Below are 20558 nucleotides of genomic sequence, written 5' to 3'. Positions count from 1 at the left end.
CCCACTTGCCCCCTACTTGCGCCGCACGCCCCTCAACCTTGGCCACCACGCCCAAGCTGCCCGACATCTGCTCCACCTTGTCGGCCACCACGCCCACATGCATGAGCCATCACACACTCCACCGTCCATGCCCATGCCCTGCAAACAAGCAAAACAGAAGCAATAATAGAAAATAATAATAAAGTATGTAAAAATTAGGCTATTTAAAGCCATCCAAACAACAAATGTAGGCTTCTAGATTCGGCAATTGGAAAAACATAAGAAATAAGAAAATATTTCAAGTCCAAAGCAATAATAGCAATTGCATCAGTATTTTAGATACAAAAATAGCATCCAAGCAAAGAAAACATCACAGATCAAAAACCAGAAGTTAAAGGAACCAAAAAGGTGATTCTTTTTTTTTTTCTATTTCGTTTTTAAAAAAAAAAACCTTGTTTTAGTCTACCATACATATTAAAATATAGTAAAATAATAAAATAAAAATAACAAAAGAATAAATAAAAAAAGAATTTTTACCTTTCCACCATCAAGATGCGATTGGCCGTGCCAGCGGCGGCGACGATCCGGCGATCAAACCGACGCCCTCCCCTCTGGCCGGAAATCGCTCCGGGCCCTCCCTCTCCCTCTTTTCTCTCCTTTTTTTTTTCTTCCCCTTACAAATGATTTTTTTTCTAAATTTAGCCTATTTATAGCCCTCCAAAACGACGTCGTTTTGGGGGCTATACTTGAGCCCCAAAACAATGTCGTTTAAGCCTAACCCGACCCGATTCGACCCGCTCCAGACAAGGATCCACGCGTTTTTGCTCTAAGGGGTTATTTGCGTAATAAGTCCTTCCGCATTTTTGATGTTTTAAATCAGGTTTATATGTATTTATGAATTGGCCCTGAACTTTGTCTCGCTTCTCCATTTAGTCCCTGGCCAAGTGCAGCGTTTTAAAGGCTTGGGGAAAATTACTTTTTTGGCCCCCACTATTTGCAAGCGCATTCAAATAGATCATCTGATTTATCTTTTATTTTAAAATTCGCCCAAAACTTTGTTTTTAATTCAAATTTAGTCCTTTTTGTCATTCTTGCTCTCAAATTAAATTTGTAATATTAGTTTTATTTAACATTAATATTATGTTTACTATTATTATTTTTAAATATTAGTGTACTTTGTATGTATATATTATTATTATGTATATTTTTAATACGTATATATATATATTTATGAGGTATTATTACTAGTTGTTTATAGCATTATTACTCTTTAATATATTATGCATATATTCTAATACTATATTATATATATATATATACATTTTATTTTATATATATATACATACTTTTAATATTATATTCCACATGTATATTCTTAACATCATATTATTATATATATCATGTACAAATTTTTAATACTTTATTACATATATATTCTTATATATTATATGTATATTTTAGTACCATGCTTTATATATCTATGTTTTATTTCATACCATACTATGTATATATTGTTTATTTTCATTATTAATATTAGTACATATATTTCATTACACGTACATATATACTTTTTATTAGTATTATTTTGTATATCGTATTATTATTATACATGTATATATATATATATATATATATATAGATATTTTAGTACTTATTATAATATTTTTCTTATTATTTATATATGTTCTTTTAAAATATCATAGTATTCATGTATTTTATTATATATGTATATTGTATATGTTCATTTTAAATATATTATGTATATATATATATATATATATATTTCTTATATACGCTATGTACATACATCTTTCAACATTTATTATTATGTATATACTTTAACATTACTAGTTATATATTTTTCATTTCATATATATAGTTCAAATAATATATATAGTATATTTCTAACATTATTACTACTTATATATAGGTGTGTACAAAAATATATCACGTATATACTCTTAATATCATTTTTATATATATGTATATTCATTGTTTTCTCGTATTTGATACTATTATTATATTTCATCTTGCATGCATTGTTATTGTTTTCTTATATTCTTGTCATACTCGTTATTTGCTTCAATGTATTTCGGTTCCTTTATTTATTTTCATTTCACATCAATTTGTTTAGCATTATTTGAAAATCTTATTCTTGTTTTTTAATAAGTGAGGCAATGTATCGATTTAACATTAGGCCGTAAGTTTCATCGCTATGTTGGATGGAATTTTTAGGCTCGTGTTTAAACGGTATATCCTTCTAAAAAAAAAACCAAAAAAACTAAGGTTTCTTGTCTTTTCAATTGAATCATGACTAAATATTAAATTGAACTAGCATTTTTGAAAATTAAGACAACATATGTTTAAAAGATACCAATTTTGGGCGTCGCGAGGGTGCTAATACCTTCCTCGCGCGTAACTGACTCCCGAGCCCTACTTTGTCTCTGATTTTAACGTAGACCTAAACTCGGCCTTCTTTTGTTTTAAAAATAAATTTATTAGGTGTCCGATCACACCTATAAAAAGGATCGGTGGCGACTCCCCTCTTTATTTCCGTTTTTCAATTTATGTTTCAAAAAAACCGAACTTCAGTTTTCAAGTTTTCAATAAATTGCCACAATTAGCGACCAAGCGAAACTAAAATTTTTTACGTCGCTACACTTACTAATGCGGAAAGAGTTAGGTGCTGTCTAGTAGTTGACCCTTCTTGTCCAATTTGTGGACATGACTCAAATGATGTTATGCATGTTATTAGAGATTGTACGGAAGGCTAGAATTAGGTTATCCAGGATAATTTACAATGTAATTTTTCTCTAATAATTTGCGCGAGTGGATTTCTTTTAATATACAGAACACCTCGAAGTTCCACGGGGAAGGAGCTACTTGGACGTGCCTCTTTGGGTCACTAGCGTGCCGTTTATGGAAGAATCATAATCTCTTCATCTTTCAACGGAAATCTTGGAGTTCAAGCAAGATAATCAAAGTTTCGATTAGCTGGGCTGAACAATTTTCTTTTGTCTTCAAAGATGAGCCGACAGAAGGCCACGAAACTTCCTATGGAGAATAACTAACAAGGGGTTGGATTCTTTTCAATACCGATGGTGCAGTTCAATTGGAATTATGAACTGCATCTGCTAGGGGAGTTATGTGAGATAAGAATGGTGATTAGATCTCTGGTTATAACTGATTTCTAGGGACATGCTCGGTCTTTGATGGAGAACTTTGGGGCATTTTAGATGGCCTAAAACTTGCCCAATGAAGAGGCCATGATAAGGTGATTATTCAATCAGATAGTTTGGAAGTTGTTAAAGCCATACATGAAAATGCTTTGAAGACTGCAAATTAAGCTTTGATTAGAAGAATACCCAGCAATGGATATTAAGATACATTTCTAGGGAGCATAATCAAAACGCGGATTGTATAACCAAATTGGCTTTCACGGATACGGCGAATCTTCATCTGTTTGAGACCCTTTCAAAGGAAGCATTAGACTTTCTCGTTGCTAAAAGGAAAGAGGGTTTTGTATCCCTCAATATTTTTTCATGTAATTTAATATAGATTTATTTTTTTCACCAAAAAAATTTGGGGAGAGGCTATAGGTTTTAATGTATCAAAAGAATAGATATTATAAGAACTTATAATGAGATTAATGTTAAAATATATATATATTCTTTTAATAATAAAATATATTTTTTATATTTTTAACTAAAAATAAATTATTAATTTTACAAAAAAATTCGTTTCTTAGATTTGATAAAAAAATTGATACATGGTGCACAATTAATAACCAAATTGATAAAAACTAACGGCATGCTTTGATTTATAATTGGTAAGTTTTAAAAATCAAATATTAAATAAATACAAATAATTAAATTCAAGTACTTTTTTATTTTATTATTACTACAAGTTAAAAAGATGAATTTATTAATACTATTATTATCGTTTTTGGAAAGTAATCTATTACCTTAGCCTGTCCCCTTTTGACCCGTCAATGCCAGCTACAACGCATTACTTCCCCTTTTCTTATATTTATTTTTTGTTTTTAAGTTATCCTTTTTTTATCAGAATATTATAAAAGTGTTTTAAAAAAGCATTTGTGAGTTAATATTTTAATTATGATTCAGGTTTTGCATATAATCGAAAAAGACAGCATCTCTTTGTTTTTCTGTGTTATGGGATTGGTTAAGTGGGGGTTGCTCCCGTGATTCTCGCTGTTGTAAGCCGTATGCGTCCGTCGTACTATTTTTCCCATCTGTTTCCGCATCTCTATTATTTATTCAACTTACCTTTTATTCTTCTTCTTCTTATCTATTCAATTATTATTTCATTTAAATTTTGGTAATTTAATTTGTTTTCTAAAATACTGAGACACTTAAGATGTTTATATATATATATATATATATATACACTTTAACTTATATTTTTATTGAATATCATGGATTTTAATTACCAATGTTGTACCCACCAACCAAAATAAGATAAAATTACAGTTTATATTTTCATTCTAGCATGTGATCGGCTAACAGTGAATCGTCCATAATAATAATAAGAAAAAAAGGAAAGATGGTCAAAACCCATCAAAAGATTAGGTGGATATGTTTTATGATTATCCTATTAGTTAAGTAATTTGCCTTCTTTCTTTATGTTTGATTGATTATATTAAAACTCATGTATTCAATTTATTGTTGTAGGTAATATATCGATACCAGTTATATTTATTTATAAATATATGTTTTGATCAATATTTTCGTATGTTTAGATTATTTTAACGTATCTTGGTTTATTTCCGTCAATATCAATTTATATTAAGTGCATATTGATCTATATTGGTTGATACACAATTTTAATATTTTAAATCAATTTTTTATGGATGTAATTGAGATTCATTTATAATTATATATAATATATATTTTATTAAAATAAAAATATAAATATAAAAATATTTAAAAACATCTATAATTAATTCAAAATGATATATCAACATATACCAATATTAATATGTAACAATACTAAAACAACACTTCCTTATTTACATACACCAATAATAATCTAAAATCTTTTGTTGATAATAATAAACTGGGTCAATTCTTTTTTTTTTAATTATAAACAAATTTTAAGTGCTACTGGATTAAATTTTATATTTGAACTTTAATTTTTACATTCGGATCCCGTATATATTATTACAATGTTATTAAGTTTTTAATTCACAATTAATTAAAAATTCCCATGTGTCAAAGAAAGAAAGTAAGCATTTGTGGAGGGAAAAACTGTAACATAAATCCCTCCACATATTTTTATATAATTTTAATGATATTTTGCAAGTTATATTTTTATAACAAGTCATTCTCATTTGCTTATATTCAATAATTTAATTTATAATTTTACATAATAAACCATTGTAAAATTTAAAATCGTTTAAACAAAATCTTTTCAAGTTTATCACTATTTTATCAATTAAATACACTATTAAAATTGAAATAGATATTTTAAAATATAGATAATGTTATAGTAAATTATTTAGCGGTTACAATATTTAAATTTAATTAATTATCTACATTCACTAATTACTAATTAAAATAATTTAAAAATATATATATAAAAAGAAATTTTCATAAAATCTACTATTATATTTATATTTTTTAAAAATTAAAATTTTGTTTATTTAAATTCAGTCTAATATCAATTATTATGTTTTTAAAATTAAACTTATATATTAATATGTTTTAATTTCATACCCATATTATTAACGAAACATTACAAAATTTATAAAATATATTAAAGAAAAAATTAAATGTAAATTAATTAATACATATAATCAATCAATACATCACATGGGTGAAACTGATAAATAAAACTAGTTAAATATCTAAAACTTACTTTAAATTTAATTAGATATTAATTTGAAATAAATATATTAAAATATTTGGATTTAAAATAAAGTATATTTAAAGATAAATAGATTAAATTATGCATTTGTTAATAATAAATATCATTAGAAAATATTAAAATTAATAAAATTGTTTTTTATAAAGGTAATTTTAAAAATTATTGTGACGTTCTTAATAAATTGTTATTATTATTATTTTAATTAGCACCTTCCAAACATTGTAATATTACTTTTTTAACAATAACATTCTTGACGAAAACATTTCCATAAATCACAATGCATTGAGGTATTAACATAATATTAACACGAAAGTAAACATCAGCTTAGATATGGACAGATTTGGTGGTGGGTGGGAGAAAGAAGCAAAAATTAGTGGGTTTTGAACTAACCACCAGTTTATGCTTTGTTGTATATGAACAAAATTGAAGACCATCAATGATTTGCCATTCAATGCTCGGTTGAAAAACACAAAACTCTCATTGCTTTCATTGTTTTCACGTGCCATCAATGGCTTACACTCTTAGCCCACCAATAATATAGGGTTTTTGTCTAAAGTGGTGGAGCCCCATGTCCCTGTCCTCTTGCCTGTTGTTAGGTTAAGGGTCTTTGTCTTTTTTTTCAGACTCTTCTTAATAGGTAGCTAGCTAATCCGTTTTTCATATTAAGCTTCGTTGAGATTAATCAAGATTTCGTCATAATTTTTTTTTACAAAAAATAACATATTATCTAAAGCTGAAGGCAAAAAATATATATTTTACTTAAAAAACTCGAGGGTGTGTGAACAGAAGGAAAAAAAATTACCATTTTCATTTGATGACGATATTTTTTAAAAATTTTTTTGGATCAAATGATGACAATATTTATTTCTCAATGGAGAATGTAGGATTTATATCTATATGTTATGATGGTTCTTCCTTGTTTGCTTATGGCCATTGGTCATTATTATATATATTGTAGTTATTTGGGCACTTTGTTTACAAAATTTCCCCCTGGTTTGATAATGACAAATAACTGTTGAACTGCAATTATTTAATTTGGTTATCAGGTTTTCAAAATTTCTTGTTCAATGATTTGGTTGGGTGGACTTGGTCTTTTAAGTTATATATATATATTATATGTATAATATAAGATGGTGGAATGAGGGACCCTAATTGACTGAATAAACCAACATCTACTGCCCATTATCAATCAAGTTGCCATAAAAAAGTTCTAAGGAAATTGGGATTTGTCTTTTAATCAAATAAACTTGGGAAAGAAATTCCGCACAATGTAATGCTGTACTTGTAATTCGCTTTTGTTAGGCCATCTGTCATGTTAAGAGAAGCGAAATCGAATAATAAATGTAGTTCGATACTCGATTTAATTTTTGTTATTGTTCCCCAATATTACTGTTACGCACGAATATGCAAGATAATAATGCCTAAGAGAATTCAATATAAAGCAAAGAACAAATGGCAGCTAACGAGAGGTCAAGCTATCACCTTCAACCTCTCATTAGTGCAACAAATTCGTGCAATAAATTGTTTAGTTGCATTTTATCGTGTGTTTTTTTTTTCCAAAAGAATAATCAATGGGAATTTCTCGTTTTGATGTTTAGACAAACCTAGTTCAGTCACTGTCATAATCTTCGTCGTCACCAAAACTGAAGACTGAAGCATCAGCAGCAATGGATTTGATGTCACCTGCACCCATCAACTCCATACTGGGGAGCTCAACTCCTGTTGAATGTTTGCCAACTCCATTAATGGCAATGTCTTTGGAACTATTATTCGATGAAAGCTCTTGGTTTTTGACAGATGGTTTTGATGTTCCTTTTTGCTCGGCTGCAGGGTTCAATAGGTTGCTGGAGATTGTAGGTCCTGCTCCAGCGGCCGGTTGAGTCGGCCTATTCGGTGAAGCCCCTGATTCCTCTCCATCACTGTCTGAGAATATGTCATCGTTATCTTCAGTCTCCGAAGCATTGCTTTGTTTTGAATTGGCTCCTACGACTCGATCCTTGACATAACCAGAGTTACCCTCAGTTCCATTGTTTGCAGAATCGGACTTAGAATTCATCTTTAGTGGGCCATCATAGTCTATCATTACCAATTCAATCTTGAATCCATGGTAAGGCACATTTCTCTACAGGTTAAAGGTAACAAATCACCGTAAAACATGATGTCTGAAATGAAGGAGAAAGCCCTTTCGCATACTCATACATTAGCTTCTTTATTAAGTATTTACCTTATCAAAACCATCAAGATCCGAGGCATTGAGTATCATTCTGTTCTCTATCATTGTTGTATTTAACCAACTGAAAAGGAAAGGACAAAGAAAAGGTATCACTGTCCAAAACTATCATATGCATCTTAAAGAGATTTGTATCACACTAAATTTTCATGAAGAAAGCATACTTTTAGAGGCAATTAAGCAATGGCATTAGAAACAGATTTCGTCACCTATGGTATTCCGACACTTAATTTTTCTTGAAGTATGTCAGGATCTTGTGTCTAATGCATATCCAGACATGAGAATGAGAAAATGATACCTGTATCTGACACTTACATTCAAATCCAAATAACATTGTGTATCACACTACATGTTCATGAAGAGAGCATACTCCTTGATGCAATCAAGCAATTGCACTAGAAACAGTGTTTAAAGATAGAATGCATGATCTGCCATTGCTGAAACAATAGCTTTGCTTAGCTTATGAATGCGTTTAAGAGCTATGTTACTCTGATTTTCCATTTTTCTTGAATTTCCTGTATTTGACACCTATGTTCAGATACGGATATGACAGTACAACCCCTCAAATATATGGGAAAACTTAAAAAACTTGAACATGCACATCACATATACCCATATCCTGACATTCACACCCAAGTCCAAGTAACAGCTTAAGAGTAAATGAACTGGCAAATACCTAAATTCATTCAAAACAGGATCTAAAAACTTCTATGGTGAATGTGAGTTCGCTTTTCATTTTAATTGAGATACAAAAGAGCAGAAAAGAGAGATATTTCAGACCAGTAAAAATCGCCTTGGCGGTCATGAAAATGGATTTTGAAGTCACCCACTACTTCTGCAAGACCAGGCTCCCTGGGAAGTGCAAAAATTACTATCCCTTTCTTAGGTGCCTTAATCCAGAAATCTTCTGGCTGCAATTGCAAACACATTAGCAGAGTACTGACAGATAGCACTAAAATGAAATTGTAAAGCTTTAGAAGATAATTTTCACCATTAAATTCTTTGTTTTGGGATGCTTGCTTGTAGAGAACAGAGTTCCTGCAATGAGAAAATTTCAGCTATTACCAAATTGCAGATAATGCAATTCAAAGAAGACCACATGATACGGAAAACAATGATTCATCTTGTATTTAACAGTATATGCCGGCATTGCCATGGGGCCAAGATGTATCGGCTCACCGCTTCAGGATAGGTGCGATACGAAACAGTAAACGTGAAATTGAAGTTCTAGAGAAAAAATTACGGGTGGAATCACAATTAAAATTGCTTTACATTCCTACAGTATATTATTTGTAAGGTATATTAATTGAGATAAGCAAATTTCACACGGTATAATACCATTAGGATGAACACCATGCAGGACTACATGAAAAACCAAAGCATACCACTGTGATCAGAGATGGTAATGGAGGGCCTAATCCAATAAGGGCACTTGTGAAGCCGGAAGCCCCTAATCATGCACCTACAAAACAATTAACTTCAGTAATATTAACGGTGAACGAAACACAAGTTTAAACAAATGACATACCTACGTCCAGGCTGATCTTCTCCGTTGAAGCGCGTTAGGATACGCTCAAAATATTTGACATATCTCTAAGGGAAACAGGAAAAGACACCTATGAGCAAGGATGCCAAAAATTTATCGTTGACATAAATGATTAAAATTTTCCACAGAATGTAATGACTGACAATCTGACTGGGGAGGACCAGAGCTTTCCCATCTATGCATCTTTTCTGGTTGAAGTAATCAATGGCCTCTTCAGCTGTGGGAAAGAACTGAAGAAAGCAAAGTGATAATACAATCATAAATGAATTGAAAATGGAGCTAAAAGAACAAGTCCCCTAAAAAACCCCACAGATCTAGTGAGGAGCTAATAAAATCCCACCTTAAGGAATAAAAGAAGACTGCAAATCATTAGCCCTGTCCTTCCCATACCGGCTTTACAATGAACAACCACAACATTTTCAATGTCCTCTTTCAACCATGAGTAAGCACTTTGACAAAAGGATTTTATGAGATGAAATGGGGGGCAATTGTGGTCATTAAATGGGAAACTCGCAACCTGTAAATAAGTTGGATGTTAGATCTAGCCATCTAGGGGCAGCTGCAAAAATTAGCATTATAAAAATCCCAATGAAATAGAAGGTAGGCTAGAAACTCTAGCATTAGGTATAATAAACATTACAAGCAGTCTCCAAAATTGCTCAAGATTTACTATACCACATAGTTACAGAACCAAACACCCAAATTCGAAGAGCACAGACCACCAAAATGCAATTTGGATTTAGTGGGAAAATAGAGATGAGAATAAACCTTCCCCTGGAACAGTGATGCATCATACAACCTCTCTGAACAAAGATTGTACACTTTGTATCTCCCCTGCACAAAAAGTTGTTGATATAAGATATGTGACAAAATGAGGCCTCCAAAAAGCTTCAGAAATATAAGACAAAGACCTACCTACTCACAGACGTACAAGCAGATTTAATCCAGAACACATAAAGCCACTAAGTCTGGAATGTGCTATTACCAGCCAGTAACAAAACTAAACTTTGAACTTTTATTACTGCAGATATAGAATTACAGAGATGGGAAAGAGAATGATATTACTATTCAACTGTTTTTCTGTAACCCTACAATTTTTAGTTTCCACAACACTTGCAACTTTGCCTGAACTAAACTTACTCTTCTACTATGATTTAGTGAGACAAACACTGACCTTCACAGTTAAGATCACAGTAACCATTAATACATGAGTAATGACATAGCAATACATCCTTCCATCATATTTTAGACAAAACTTAAACAACTACAATCCTCCATCTCCGAGTGAATTCCGTAATTATTTAACTGTATATGATGTTTCCTGAAATATAGAAAATATTTCCATATAGTTTCATATTGTTTTTACTGAAATTATACACATCTCAAATTATCCCCTTTCCTCATCCAGTCACCTATATTATATTAGTTAATATTGAACCCCTAATTTTTTTGCAATGTTGTTTAGGCATGTAACATACAAGATATTAAATTGCATAGTCCATATTAAAATTCTAAATAACCCTCTTTATAGTATTTCATTATTTAAAGGGAGCACCTCTGTCCTCACCCTTTTTAAAGATCTAACAGATAAACAGATAAAAGAGTCCCTTGTTATGCATGCAACATCCTACCTTATGATGAGTTTCAAAAAACTTGATCACTTCCTCCATTTTATTTCGGTAAAAGCCCTGCATCACATTTTAAGTCCATAAAACCAAAAAGTGAACTTGGACACGAAAATTCAATTGCAAACCAGGTAAACCTTTTTACCTCAAAGAATCCAAAAAGCCCAGAGCTTAGATCACCAGCTGGAAACCCCATAGCAATTATATTCTCAGTGATATAAGTCATATCCAAATCAAACTCTCCCTCCTGTATAATATGCATTAAAAATCTTTTGAGCATGTGATTCATTATAAATTGGTATCATACTTGATATATATACATCTGAAAGATAAGGAACTTCTCATCATGGTTGGATAAGAGAGTCTTTTAATATTAACATCTAAAATCAAGATAACTGTTTGATGTCAGACATTTTAATTAAAAACAAACCACCACCACCAGTAACACAGTTAGGATACCTGGTATCTTCGATTGTTTTGCGAGACCATATGGCGTGCTTTGACCTGCACAGCCTTCACTGCATTCAAAGACGAGTCAACTATACCCTTTTTAAATGATTCAAAAACAGCTTGTGGTGCTGTAGAAGCATGTGCTGCCCTGTCATCCGGTGATAGAGTCATCGATTGCAACCTCAATCCAAGCCCACTGGTAAAGCGTGCTAAAGCTGAAGTCCCATCATTTCCAGCTTGAGATTCCTGTCGTGGTGCTATGGGCTGTGGTAATTTCAAATTTCTTGCCCAAGAAGATATGCCAGTGGAGGGTAACGCAGATGCTGTGGAGTTCTGCGAGGAAATGGTTTTCACAGTGACAGTAGATGCATTATCAGCAGGCTTTGGAGGTTCAATATCATAAGTTTTGAGAGGAGGTTCCACATTGTTGGCCATTGGGTGACTTTTCATATCATTCATATTAGCTGGCAGTTTAGCAGTAGCGGCGACTTCATCAGAGGTTTCAACATGAGAGGCTTTACTTGGAGGTTGAGATAAGGAATCAACAGATTTTGAGTCCATTCTACTACTCAACTGCAATCAACCAATATCTGAACAAAGGACATAACACTAAAACAGAGTAAAAATATCATAATTTAATCATCAACGAGTTGCAACGTGGAATCAAGCAATCAAATCCAAAACTAAACCAAGAAAAAAGTGTATTTAGGAAGCAAAATAGAATGGAGCCAAAGAAGTTTGAAATCCTCTCAAGCCAATGAAACGCTCAAAATACCGCATTTTGGAACAGTTATCATTGACAACTATTATTAAAGATGGCTTTTCAAAAACAACAAATCCTAGCTCGAAAGCTAACAAAGTTCATTGATCGCTACTTATACACTGCTCTTTGAAAGCCAACGTCTCAAATTCAAATTGCAATATTTTTCTTTATACGTATAAATCTAAGCACGGGCATATCCTAATTCGACAATGAATTGAAATGCAATTAGTAAAAGATTAGATCTGGAAACAAAACTTGGTTTACTTTAAACAAAATAAAAATCCAAAAATGTTCATGAATTTCGCATTAACAAATGGAATCAAGATTAGCGGCATTTTGATTTTGAAAAATAGAACCTTACCAGAAATCGGATCCTTAACTGAAATTATAAGCTGCAATTGTTGAAGATGAACAAGATCTTCAACTGTTTATTTGATTTGATTGGCTTGCGTCGAAGCTCATGTCCGCAATTGAAAATAAAAAAAAATATTACCATTGAAAAAACCGGTATCGCGGGTCGGAAATTATCCGCTAATTTAGTAATTTTGCTCACTAATGGGTTAACGATTATTTATAACGGCCGAAAGCTCCATCGGTCCATCCTTCTCTACAAACCTCGGCCCGAAAAAATGACGAACCGGGTTTGGGCTGCTTTTAAGTTAATTTATTCACAAATATCCCAAATTATATTAACCCTCTCATGTAGGAGAGAAGTTTAAGGAGGACCAAAGTTCGCCGAAGAACGCTTTACAATTACATGCAACATTTTCTTTTACGTAGAATTAAACTGGAACATGTAATATTTTTTTTTTCTCAATCATGAAATGGTATTTATTTATAAAATAAAAGTCAAGTACAAGGACTGCCTCTTCCAAAGACAACCGACAAAAATCAAAACAGAACAGCCAAGTTTGAACCAAAAGGGACATCTCTGCACAACAAACATCAGAAACAAACTGTTTCTATCAATTCCATCTATTAGATTTTCTATTGCCCGTGGGATTAGTTGAATTTCGGTTAAGTTTTCTGAATTTTTTTATTGTTAATAATAATTCAATTCAGTTGGATTTTCTATTTTAATACTTTGATTTTGTTTTTAAAAATGTGTTTTTTTTATGACTTGAACATTATTAGTAAATTTTCGAGCTTCTTAAAATATTTCTTAAAAATTTTAAAATTTCAACTAAATATAAAATAATAAATAATATCATACAATATTTTTGAAAAATAAATTTTACACAAATTTTTAAATTAATTTTTGAAAAATTTTAATTTATTTTACTATTTTAAAAATATTGTTTTTACATAATAAAAATAAAATTAATTATTAATAAAATTGGATTGGATTTGAATAATGATACTTATGTTCCTTAAAAACCATCCAAATATCTTGATTGAAATCAATTTTACATAATTGTGCAAATATTGATCATGTAAAATGTATTTTACAGAAAATAATATCAATCGAGTTAAATTTATTTTTAATTAATTCATATATCAATAAAAAGAATATTTAATTATTTTATAATTTTTATAATCTGTTTTATATAATATATAAACTACTTAAATTTTATTCCAAATTTAGTTATTTGTCTAATATTTTATATCGATTTTAAAAATTTAAAATAGTTTTTGAAAAACTTTTTATTGAAAAAGTATTTATAAATATAAATAGTTTTAAAAATTTAAAATATCATGTTAATAGTTTTAAGTTTCTATACATTTTAATTAACAAACTGTAGCATGTTTTAAACATATTTTAATCACTTTTTTAAACATTTAAGTAAAATTTCCAGTAATTTCAGCAAAGTTTTAAAATTGTTTTAAATATGTTTGTTAAAAGTTTTATTTTTCTAAAATTTTGTTAGAAATATGTCAAAATATTAACAATATTAAAAATATTTTAATTAAATATTTTAAATATATTAACTAAAAATATTTTTCAAAATATTGTCAGTGTTTATGGAAATATGTTAAAATAATATACAAAATTGTTAAAAACAATTAACATTGTCTATATGTTAAAAAATTTACTTATTTTTGGTATTTTTTAAACATGAAAAAAGCCAACTTTGAATTTATGGAAAACTTCCATTTATTTCATATATTTCTACTTTTATTTGTAAAAATTTCAACATTGATTACAAATTGGACTCATAAATAATTTAGTAAAGAGTAATAAATAAATTAAATACTAATTGCAGATGTCTCATATTAGAGAGGTTTTATTTGGCATAAAAATAAGATAATTATGAAGTATATTAAAGTATTTTTGTATAGTATATTGTTAAATTAATTTGGTGTATATAATTATAATTTATAGTTAAACATTGTTAAAATAAGTAACTCTGAACTTTAAATATATACCGTAAAATGAATATGAAGAGTACTAAAGGATTATGTATAATTTAAAAAATTACTTTGTTTTAAATTAATGCATAGAAGTCAAAATAAATTTCCTATTATCTTAATGTATAAATGACAGGTTAGATTGTTTTCTAGATTGTAACTTTAGATTATTATAGTACATATATATGATTAGATTTGTGAAAAATATTTTTCGCATATCAGAACTCAAAAAAGTTATTTTTGGAAGAAAAAACATTAAATTATATTGCATTAAACACGATTATACCATATAAAAAGACCGAATTACACCGCAATATAGAATGTAAGTCCATTACTTTTTGCAAGTCACTGTGGATATGATCTCGAGGTTGGCAAAGAGATCATATAGTACACTATCAAGCCATTTGTGATGATAATTATAAAGCTAAATCGAAGGGGTAATATGTCAGAATGGGTACATTACTTTATCCATACTACGAAGCAGCACATATGAATTATATACAGGCCGAAGTTCTTGCAAGGCGAAGCATAACATTTGAAACTTGAAATGGAACAAACGACAACAGTTCATTGATAAACTATGATATTAGGTAAGCCTGTCTAGATGATCTTCTCTTAGAATGAAGCATCTTCGACAATTCCAGTATCTGTAACCTCTCGAACAAGGTTTTTGGTGGAAGGCAATCCAGCTACGACATCGGATTCGATACCGCATTCATCTACACCCCTTTTGATCTTGAAGTAACCATCCTGTTACGAGAAATACAATAGTCAACATTTAAGCATCATAAAGACGGTTTCTTAATGAATATGGAGAAAAGTGGGACAGGAAACATACATCACCCCAGCCTCTATTCCATTGGTTTGCAAGAAGCTGCAATGGAGGAAAAAGGTAAAATATTAAAATGAAATCAAAGTAAATGATTCTTGAGATATTTGGCTAAAGATACAAGCCATTCAAACATACCCAGTAATCCTCTCCATCATATGAAGTTCCCCACCCGATCAGCTTAACTGCATGGCCTCCCATAACATCGCCAGTCAAATGTCTGTAAACTCCCGACTTGTAGTGAGCAAAATCCTGTAAAAATCATGAACCAGTTTAGAATATCGAACTGTGTTTGATCAGACTTTTCATTTCTAGAAATACCTATACCAGACACATGGATATAGGGATTCATTTTTCTTGAAGTGCCAAAAACATAGCAACTCTTGCATGGGATTCATGCAAAAGTAATAGTTTCAAAGCCTGCTACCGCTTGGAAATTGCTCATCAAGAGAAGCAGGAAATTCAATTAGAAAACTACAGAGTTCTTCCTTTACCTCATAAACGGTGAAGGAGACCTCAACCGGTCCATTCTTATAAACCTCAGCCATGATATCAGCAGGATTTGATTTGATCCTATACGCACCGACGCTATAGTGTTTTGACTGCTTCCAGAGAAGGTTTCCCTTAACACACTTTCTCACACATTTGGGAGTCGGAAATGCAGGCTCGCAACCAGGGTGAGAACAACCAATATCATCAAAGTATGGATCACACTGCAAGATGAAGAATATAATATTAGGAGGCAAATTAGGTTAAGCTATAGATTTTAATACTAAATCAGGATAGATGTCCAGAATGTTTATCTAATACAGAGATATCACCAGATTTTCGAAAGAAATAATCTTTTCATATTTATACTACTTGGAACTATTAATATAAGAATCTAATTGTTCATCTATGTTACTCTGGTATTCGTTTTGGTTTGAAGCACTTGCGTCTGACACTATTGTCTTATCATATCAAGTTATGATTATGGCGACATCATTTCTAATACTTTGGAAACTTAGATCCGTATCCATCACTCATCCCACGTCTGAGTGACAAAGTTCTCAGTGAAGTTGTGCTTGAGAAAAAAATACCTCTTCAGTGACAACACCACTGCGTACAAAGTATCTCCATGCAGAGATTGGATACCCTCCATCACAACCATCTCCACATAGAAAGCCACAGCATGCAAGAAGATCATTAACAGACAGAGATATGTTCTGTAATCAAAGATTTTGCAAGTAAAAATTGATGTCTATGAACCGTAAATGCTGTCTCTTTTCCTTTAGAAAGAGAAAGGAAACAAAAAGGAGTTTCATTTACCATGTCAAAATGGATACAGAACCGATCAGATAGTGATTCAACAGCTCCAAAAGCCCAGCAAGAACCACAGTGACCCTAAAGCATAAGCTCAGCTAAGCATACTCAGAATTTAATTATACAAGAACCAGATATAAAAATTGAGAGAAATGAAAATGAGTTACCTGATCTTTAATATTGAAATTGACCCAAGAATTGATTTCATCATAAAAAGAAGGAAATCATCAGTCCAATTTGTTTAAAGTTGGCAAAATTTAATAAACCAGCACATAACTCACCGAGAATTCTTCCAATTGAGGTACATTGTGGCCAAGCTGTTCTAGCATCAAAAGAAGTTGGCAATTTCAAGGATTTGTCATGACTTAAAATAGGAACGCCCAGAAGTTCTTTCTTAGGTGTTGGTTTTACTCCAAGAAGGTGCTTAAACTCACCAATCTATGCATCAAAACAACAAATTTGGAACTAATAAGCATACAGAAATAGCAACATAAACGAGAAAGAGAAAGATCAATGATGAGGTCCAGCAAGTTGCTGACTTACGGTGTAATTAGAAAATCTAGGATTCAGTGCAGCTTCCCATCCAGCCTTGGGGTTTTGATTTACTTGTTTTACAATTGAATCCTACATGATCAAGGTGAGAGTAAAGAATCAACGGCTGTCTATTTAACAACTGAAAGTTGAAGCCCTTCTTTCCCTTAAACATATCAGATTGAGAACATACCTGAAGGATCCGAGAGTTAAGCTTGACGTCTGAAAGTTGCTCCACAGCAATCACCTGCTGACAATTCAGTATCAACTAAGTCCAAATTGCAACTTTGGGGGCTGAACCATAACAACCTAATCAATATTTCCTAGCAAACAAAGATGGCAGCCATACATAGAAAGCAACCACAAATAAGCTCCCCTGAAATCTCTCGTTGAGAAAATCAATTTTCTTTTTAGTTATATTGATTTAGTTTATATCTTTTCATCAAACACATGGTAAACTAAAAAAAAAAAGGTCAATAAACCACTATCAGCTCAAAAAAGTTTCCATCAAAAAGATCGAAACCCGGTTAGGGGAAACTACTAGCAGTAAATAAGTTTTCCTGAAGCCTCTCGTTGAGAAAACCAATTCTTTTTAAAGTTTTTATTGAACACATGGTAAACTATAAAAAAAAAAAAATCGTCTATTTCATGAATCACAACTATGAGCTCAAAAAAAAGTAAACGATTTAAGAGTTTCCATCTAAAAGATCGGTTTCGATCTGGTAAACACAGATTCTAGATACTATTGCAAGTTATCAAAGTCAAAAACAGTATAGAAACTACACATATATGCCCCAAAAAAATCGAACCCAAATTAAGAAAACGGAAGAAGTATCGGAAAATACCTTTGGATGAACCGTAGAGAGAAGCAACAGAAAGGTAGCAAAAAAGAACGAGGGAGAAGCCATAACCTTAGTTTCCAAGGACAGAGGAAAGGGCAAAAGTGATTATGGGGATTAGAAGGGTCCTATTGCTTGACACTTTCCTTTATTGTTAAGAATGCAAAGAAAACGACAAAGGAGAGGTTAAAAGCGAGATAAGGGAGAGAGATGACGAAACTTCAAAAGTCCCATATTTTGAGGAATGATTGCGTGTTGGGTTATTATTGGACTGTTTGTGGACATTAAAGCGGCGCTGACGTCGAAATTATGGAAAATCTGACACCCTGTCTCGTGGCATCTTTCCTCCCCGCCATTGTTATCTCTAATGAGATATTTTTATACTATATGTTACTTGAACTTTCACAGACAGATTCAATGTGGTGTCTTAAAGGCTAAAATAGACAGAGATAATGTTTTTAGTTGGGGGTTATTATTTTCATATTTTAAGTTTTTAACTGTAATACCTCACGTAATTGGAAATCAAAAGACGTAACTTTCATACATCATTGGAAAACGCAATGCAATTATACGTTCGAGTTAGTTCGGAGTATAAATTTGTCGAGGAACGTCTAAATGAGATATTTGTATTTACGATTTATTTTATTTTAAATTTTTAAAAGGAAAATTGAGATAGATTCGATTAGTATAATCACTAAAATATACCTATTCATTTCGCTTCATCTACCAGGATAAATTTTAAATAAACTTAATATTTATATTAATATATGATTAATGTAATGATTCTATTTTTAAATAAATAAATTTAAAATTTAAATTAAATTACTATAATAAATCTATATAAATTGTGAATTTAATTGAAATATGACCAAAAAATTAATAATAATTAAAATATATCATATTACGAATAATAAAATCAACATAATAAATATATAAGTATGCCAAACTCTATGTAAAGGAATTCAAACTTACAAAAAATGGACTCAATTCAAATTTACTTAGCTCAATACGAAAATAATCAAAATCAACCTTAATTTCTACATGGATGCTGTTGGTGTCACTAAAACTATAACTTATGATCGGAAAATATGTGACATGAAGGAATAGCTCTAAAAAAAGTAAAATCCCAAAGTAAGCATTTTTGTGGTTTACAAAAATTGCATCAACATAACATAAATATGCAATTGTGTCAAATTTTATATAAAACTTTGGACACATTACAAATATATATAATTTTTATTTAATTCAATCATAATAGTAAATTGTGTAAAATATGAGATAAATCAAGACACAACATAAATATGACATAAAAACATAATTTATTCTATAAATTGAACCATTACGATTGATTATGAAAACATGATATGTTAACATAAACGCATCACAAACAATGAAATTTAAATTTACAAAATATGAATTATTGATATATATAATATATACAAATTTATAATATTCTAAATAAATATATATATATATATTTTTGAAAAATATATCATTATATATAATGAATAACATACCACCACAAACATAACAAAATCAAATTATTAATATCTAAAACTTATATAAATAAAATATGCATAAATTTATGATACCTTAAAATATAAAAATTTAATATAAATGTGAATCACATCACTTCATTTCATCCGAACACAAATAAAAACAAAATCTCAAAATATTTTTAGATTGCCAAATACCTTTCTGGGAAATTCTATTAGCATTGCTTACTTGGCAGAAAATTAGTCTTCCTCAAACTTTAGTTGAGTATCTATTTTTATAGATTCCACGTCATCTTGAATTTTCGGATTGAATTCATCTATTATTAATCCGAGTAAGAAAAACCAAAATTATTTTCCTCCTTTCTTTCAAATGTACTTATTAACTTAAACAGGTAGCATTAGTTTCATCCCCAAAAGGAAAATTTATAATTAGGATGCCTTTGTTCTATGAAAATTAATTTACTAATTTTTTAGCTATTTTTATTTATTTTAAGAAAAATAGTTAACGAAAAACAATTTATTTATTTCAAAATTGAAAATTGACTTTTCTTTTAAAAGAATCCTTATAATACGTTGATTTATATATAAAATTTATTTGAATAAGGCAAACACTATTATATTTATAATATATTTAAATTAAAAATTTTATCATTAATAAGAATTATAAATTATAATAAAATAAAGACATAACACATAATATATTACAAATTTACACACCTATGAGTAAATGTAT

The 20558-nt window shown here is 30.4% G+C and overlaps 2 protein-coding genes across 3 annotated transcripts; both read right to left on the bottom strand.

The window, feature by feature from the left end:
• Positions 1-7270: 7270 nt before the first annotated feature.
• Positions 7271-13459, bottom strand: LOC108489968 (phosphatidylinositol 3,4,5-trisphosphate 3-phosphatase and protein-tyrosine-phosphatase PTEN2A-like). 2 transcript variants are annotated; one of them, XM_017794740.2, is made up of 13 exons: positions 12841-13459; positions 11726-12325; positions 11412-11513; positions 11273-11329; positions 10410-10475; positions 9982-10158; positions 9785-9871; positions 9624-9688; positions 9481-9557; positions 9087-9133; positions 8876-9006; positions 8090-8159; positions 7271-7987 (listed from the first exon to the last, which is right to left on the bottom strand). In XM_017794740.2, exons 2-13 carry the CDS (start codon positions 12275-12277, stop codon positions 7475-7477), a joined length of 1944 nt encoding a protein of 647 aa, XP_017650229.1. In that variant the 5' UTR covers positions 12278-12325; positions 12841-13459; the 3' UTR covers positions 7271-7474. The 2 variants fall into 2 exon arrangements, with proteins under 2 accessions (XP_017650229.1, XP_017650228.1); XM_017794739.2 differs by having other exon boundaries at positions 11726-12306; positions 12841-13285.
• A 1772-nt stretch (positions 13460-15231) lies between these two features.
• Positions 15232-18699, bottom strand: LOC108453748 (cathepsin B-like protease 3). Its single transcript, XM_017752031.2, has 11 exons — positions 18336-18699; positions 17684-17737; positions 17503-17583; positions 17241-17397; positions 17127-17131; positions 16966-17040; positions 16737-16862; positions 16152-16370; positions 15796-15909; positions 15667-15702; positions 15232-15578 (listed from the first exon to the last, which is right to left on the bottom strand). The coding sequence occupies exons 1-11, from the start codon at positions 18396-18398 to the stop codon at positions 15444-15446; spliced, it is 1065 nt and encodes a 354-aa protein (XP_017607520.1). The 5' UTR covers positions 18399-18699; the 3' UTR covers positions 15232-15443.
• Positions 18700-20558: the final 1859 nt, after the last annotated feature.

The sequence above is a fragment of the Gossypium arboreum genome, chromosome 11 (assembly GCF_025698485.1).
Source record: "Gossypium arboreum isolate Shixiya-1 chromosome 11, ASM2569848v2, whole genome shotgun sequence".
Lineage (NCBI taxonomy): Eukaryota > Viridiplantae > Streptophyta > Magnoliopsida > Malvales > Malvaceae > Gossypium > Gossypium arboreum.
Note: the sequence above shows the minus strand (reverse complement) of the source record. Positions and strands in the feature narration are given on the sequence as shown.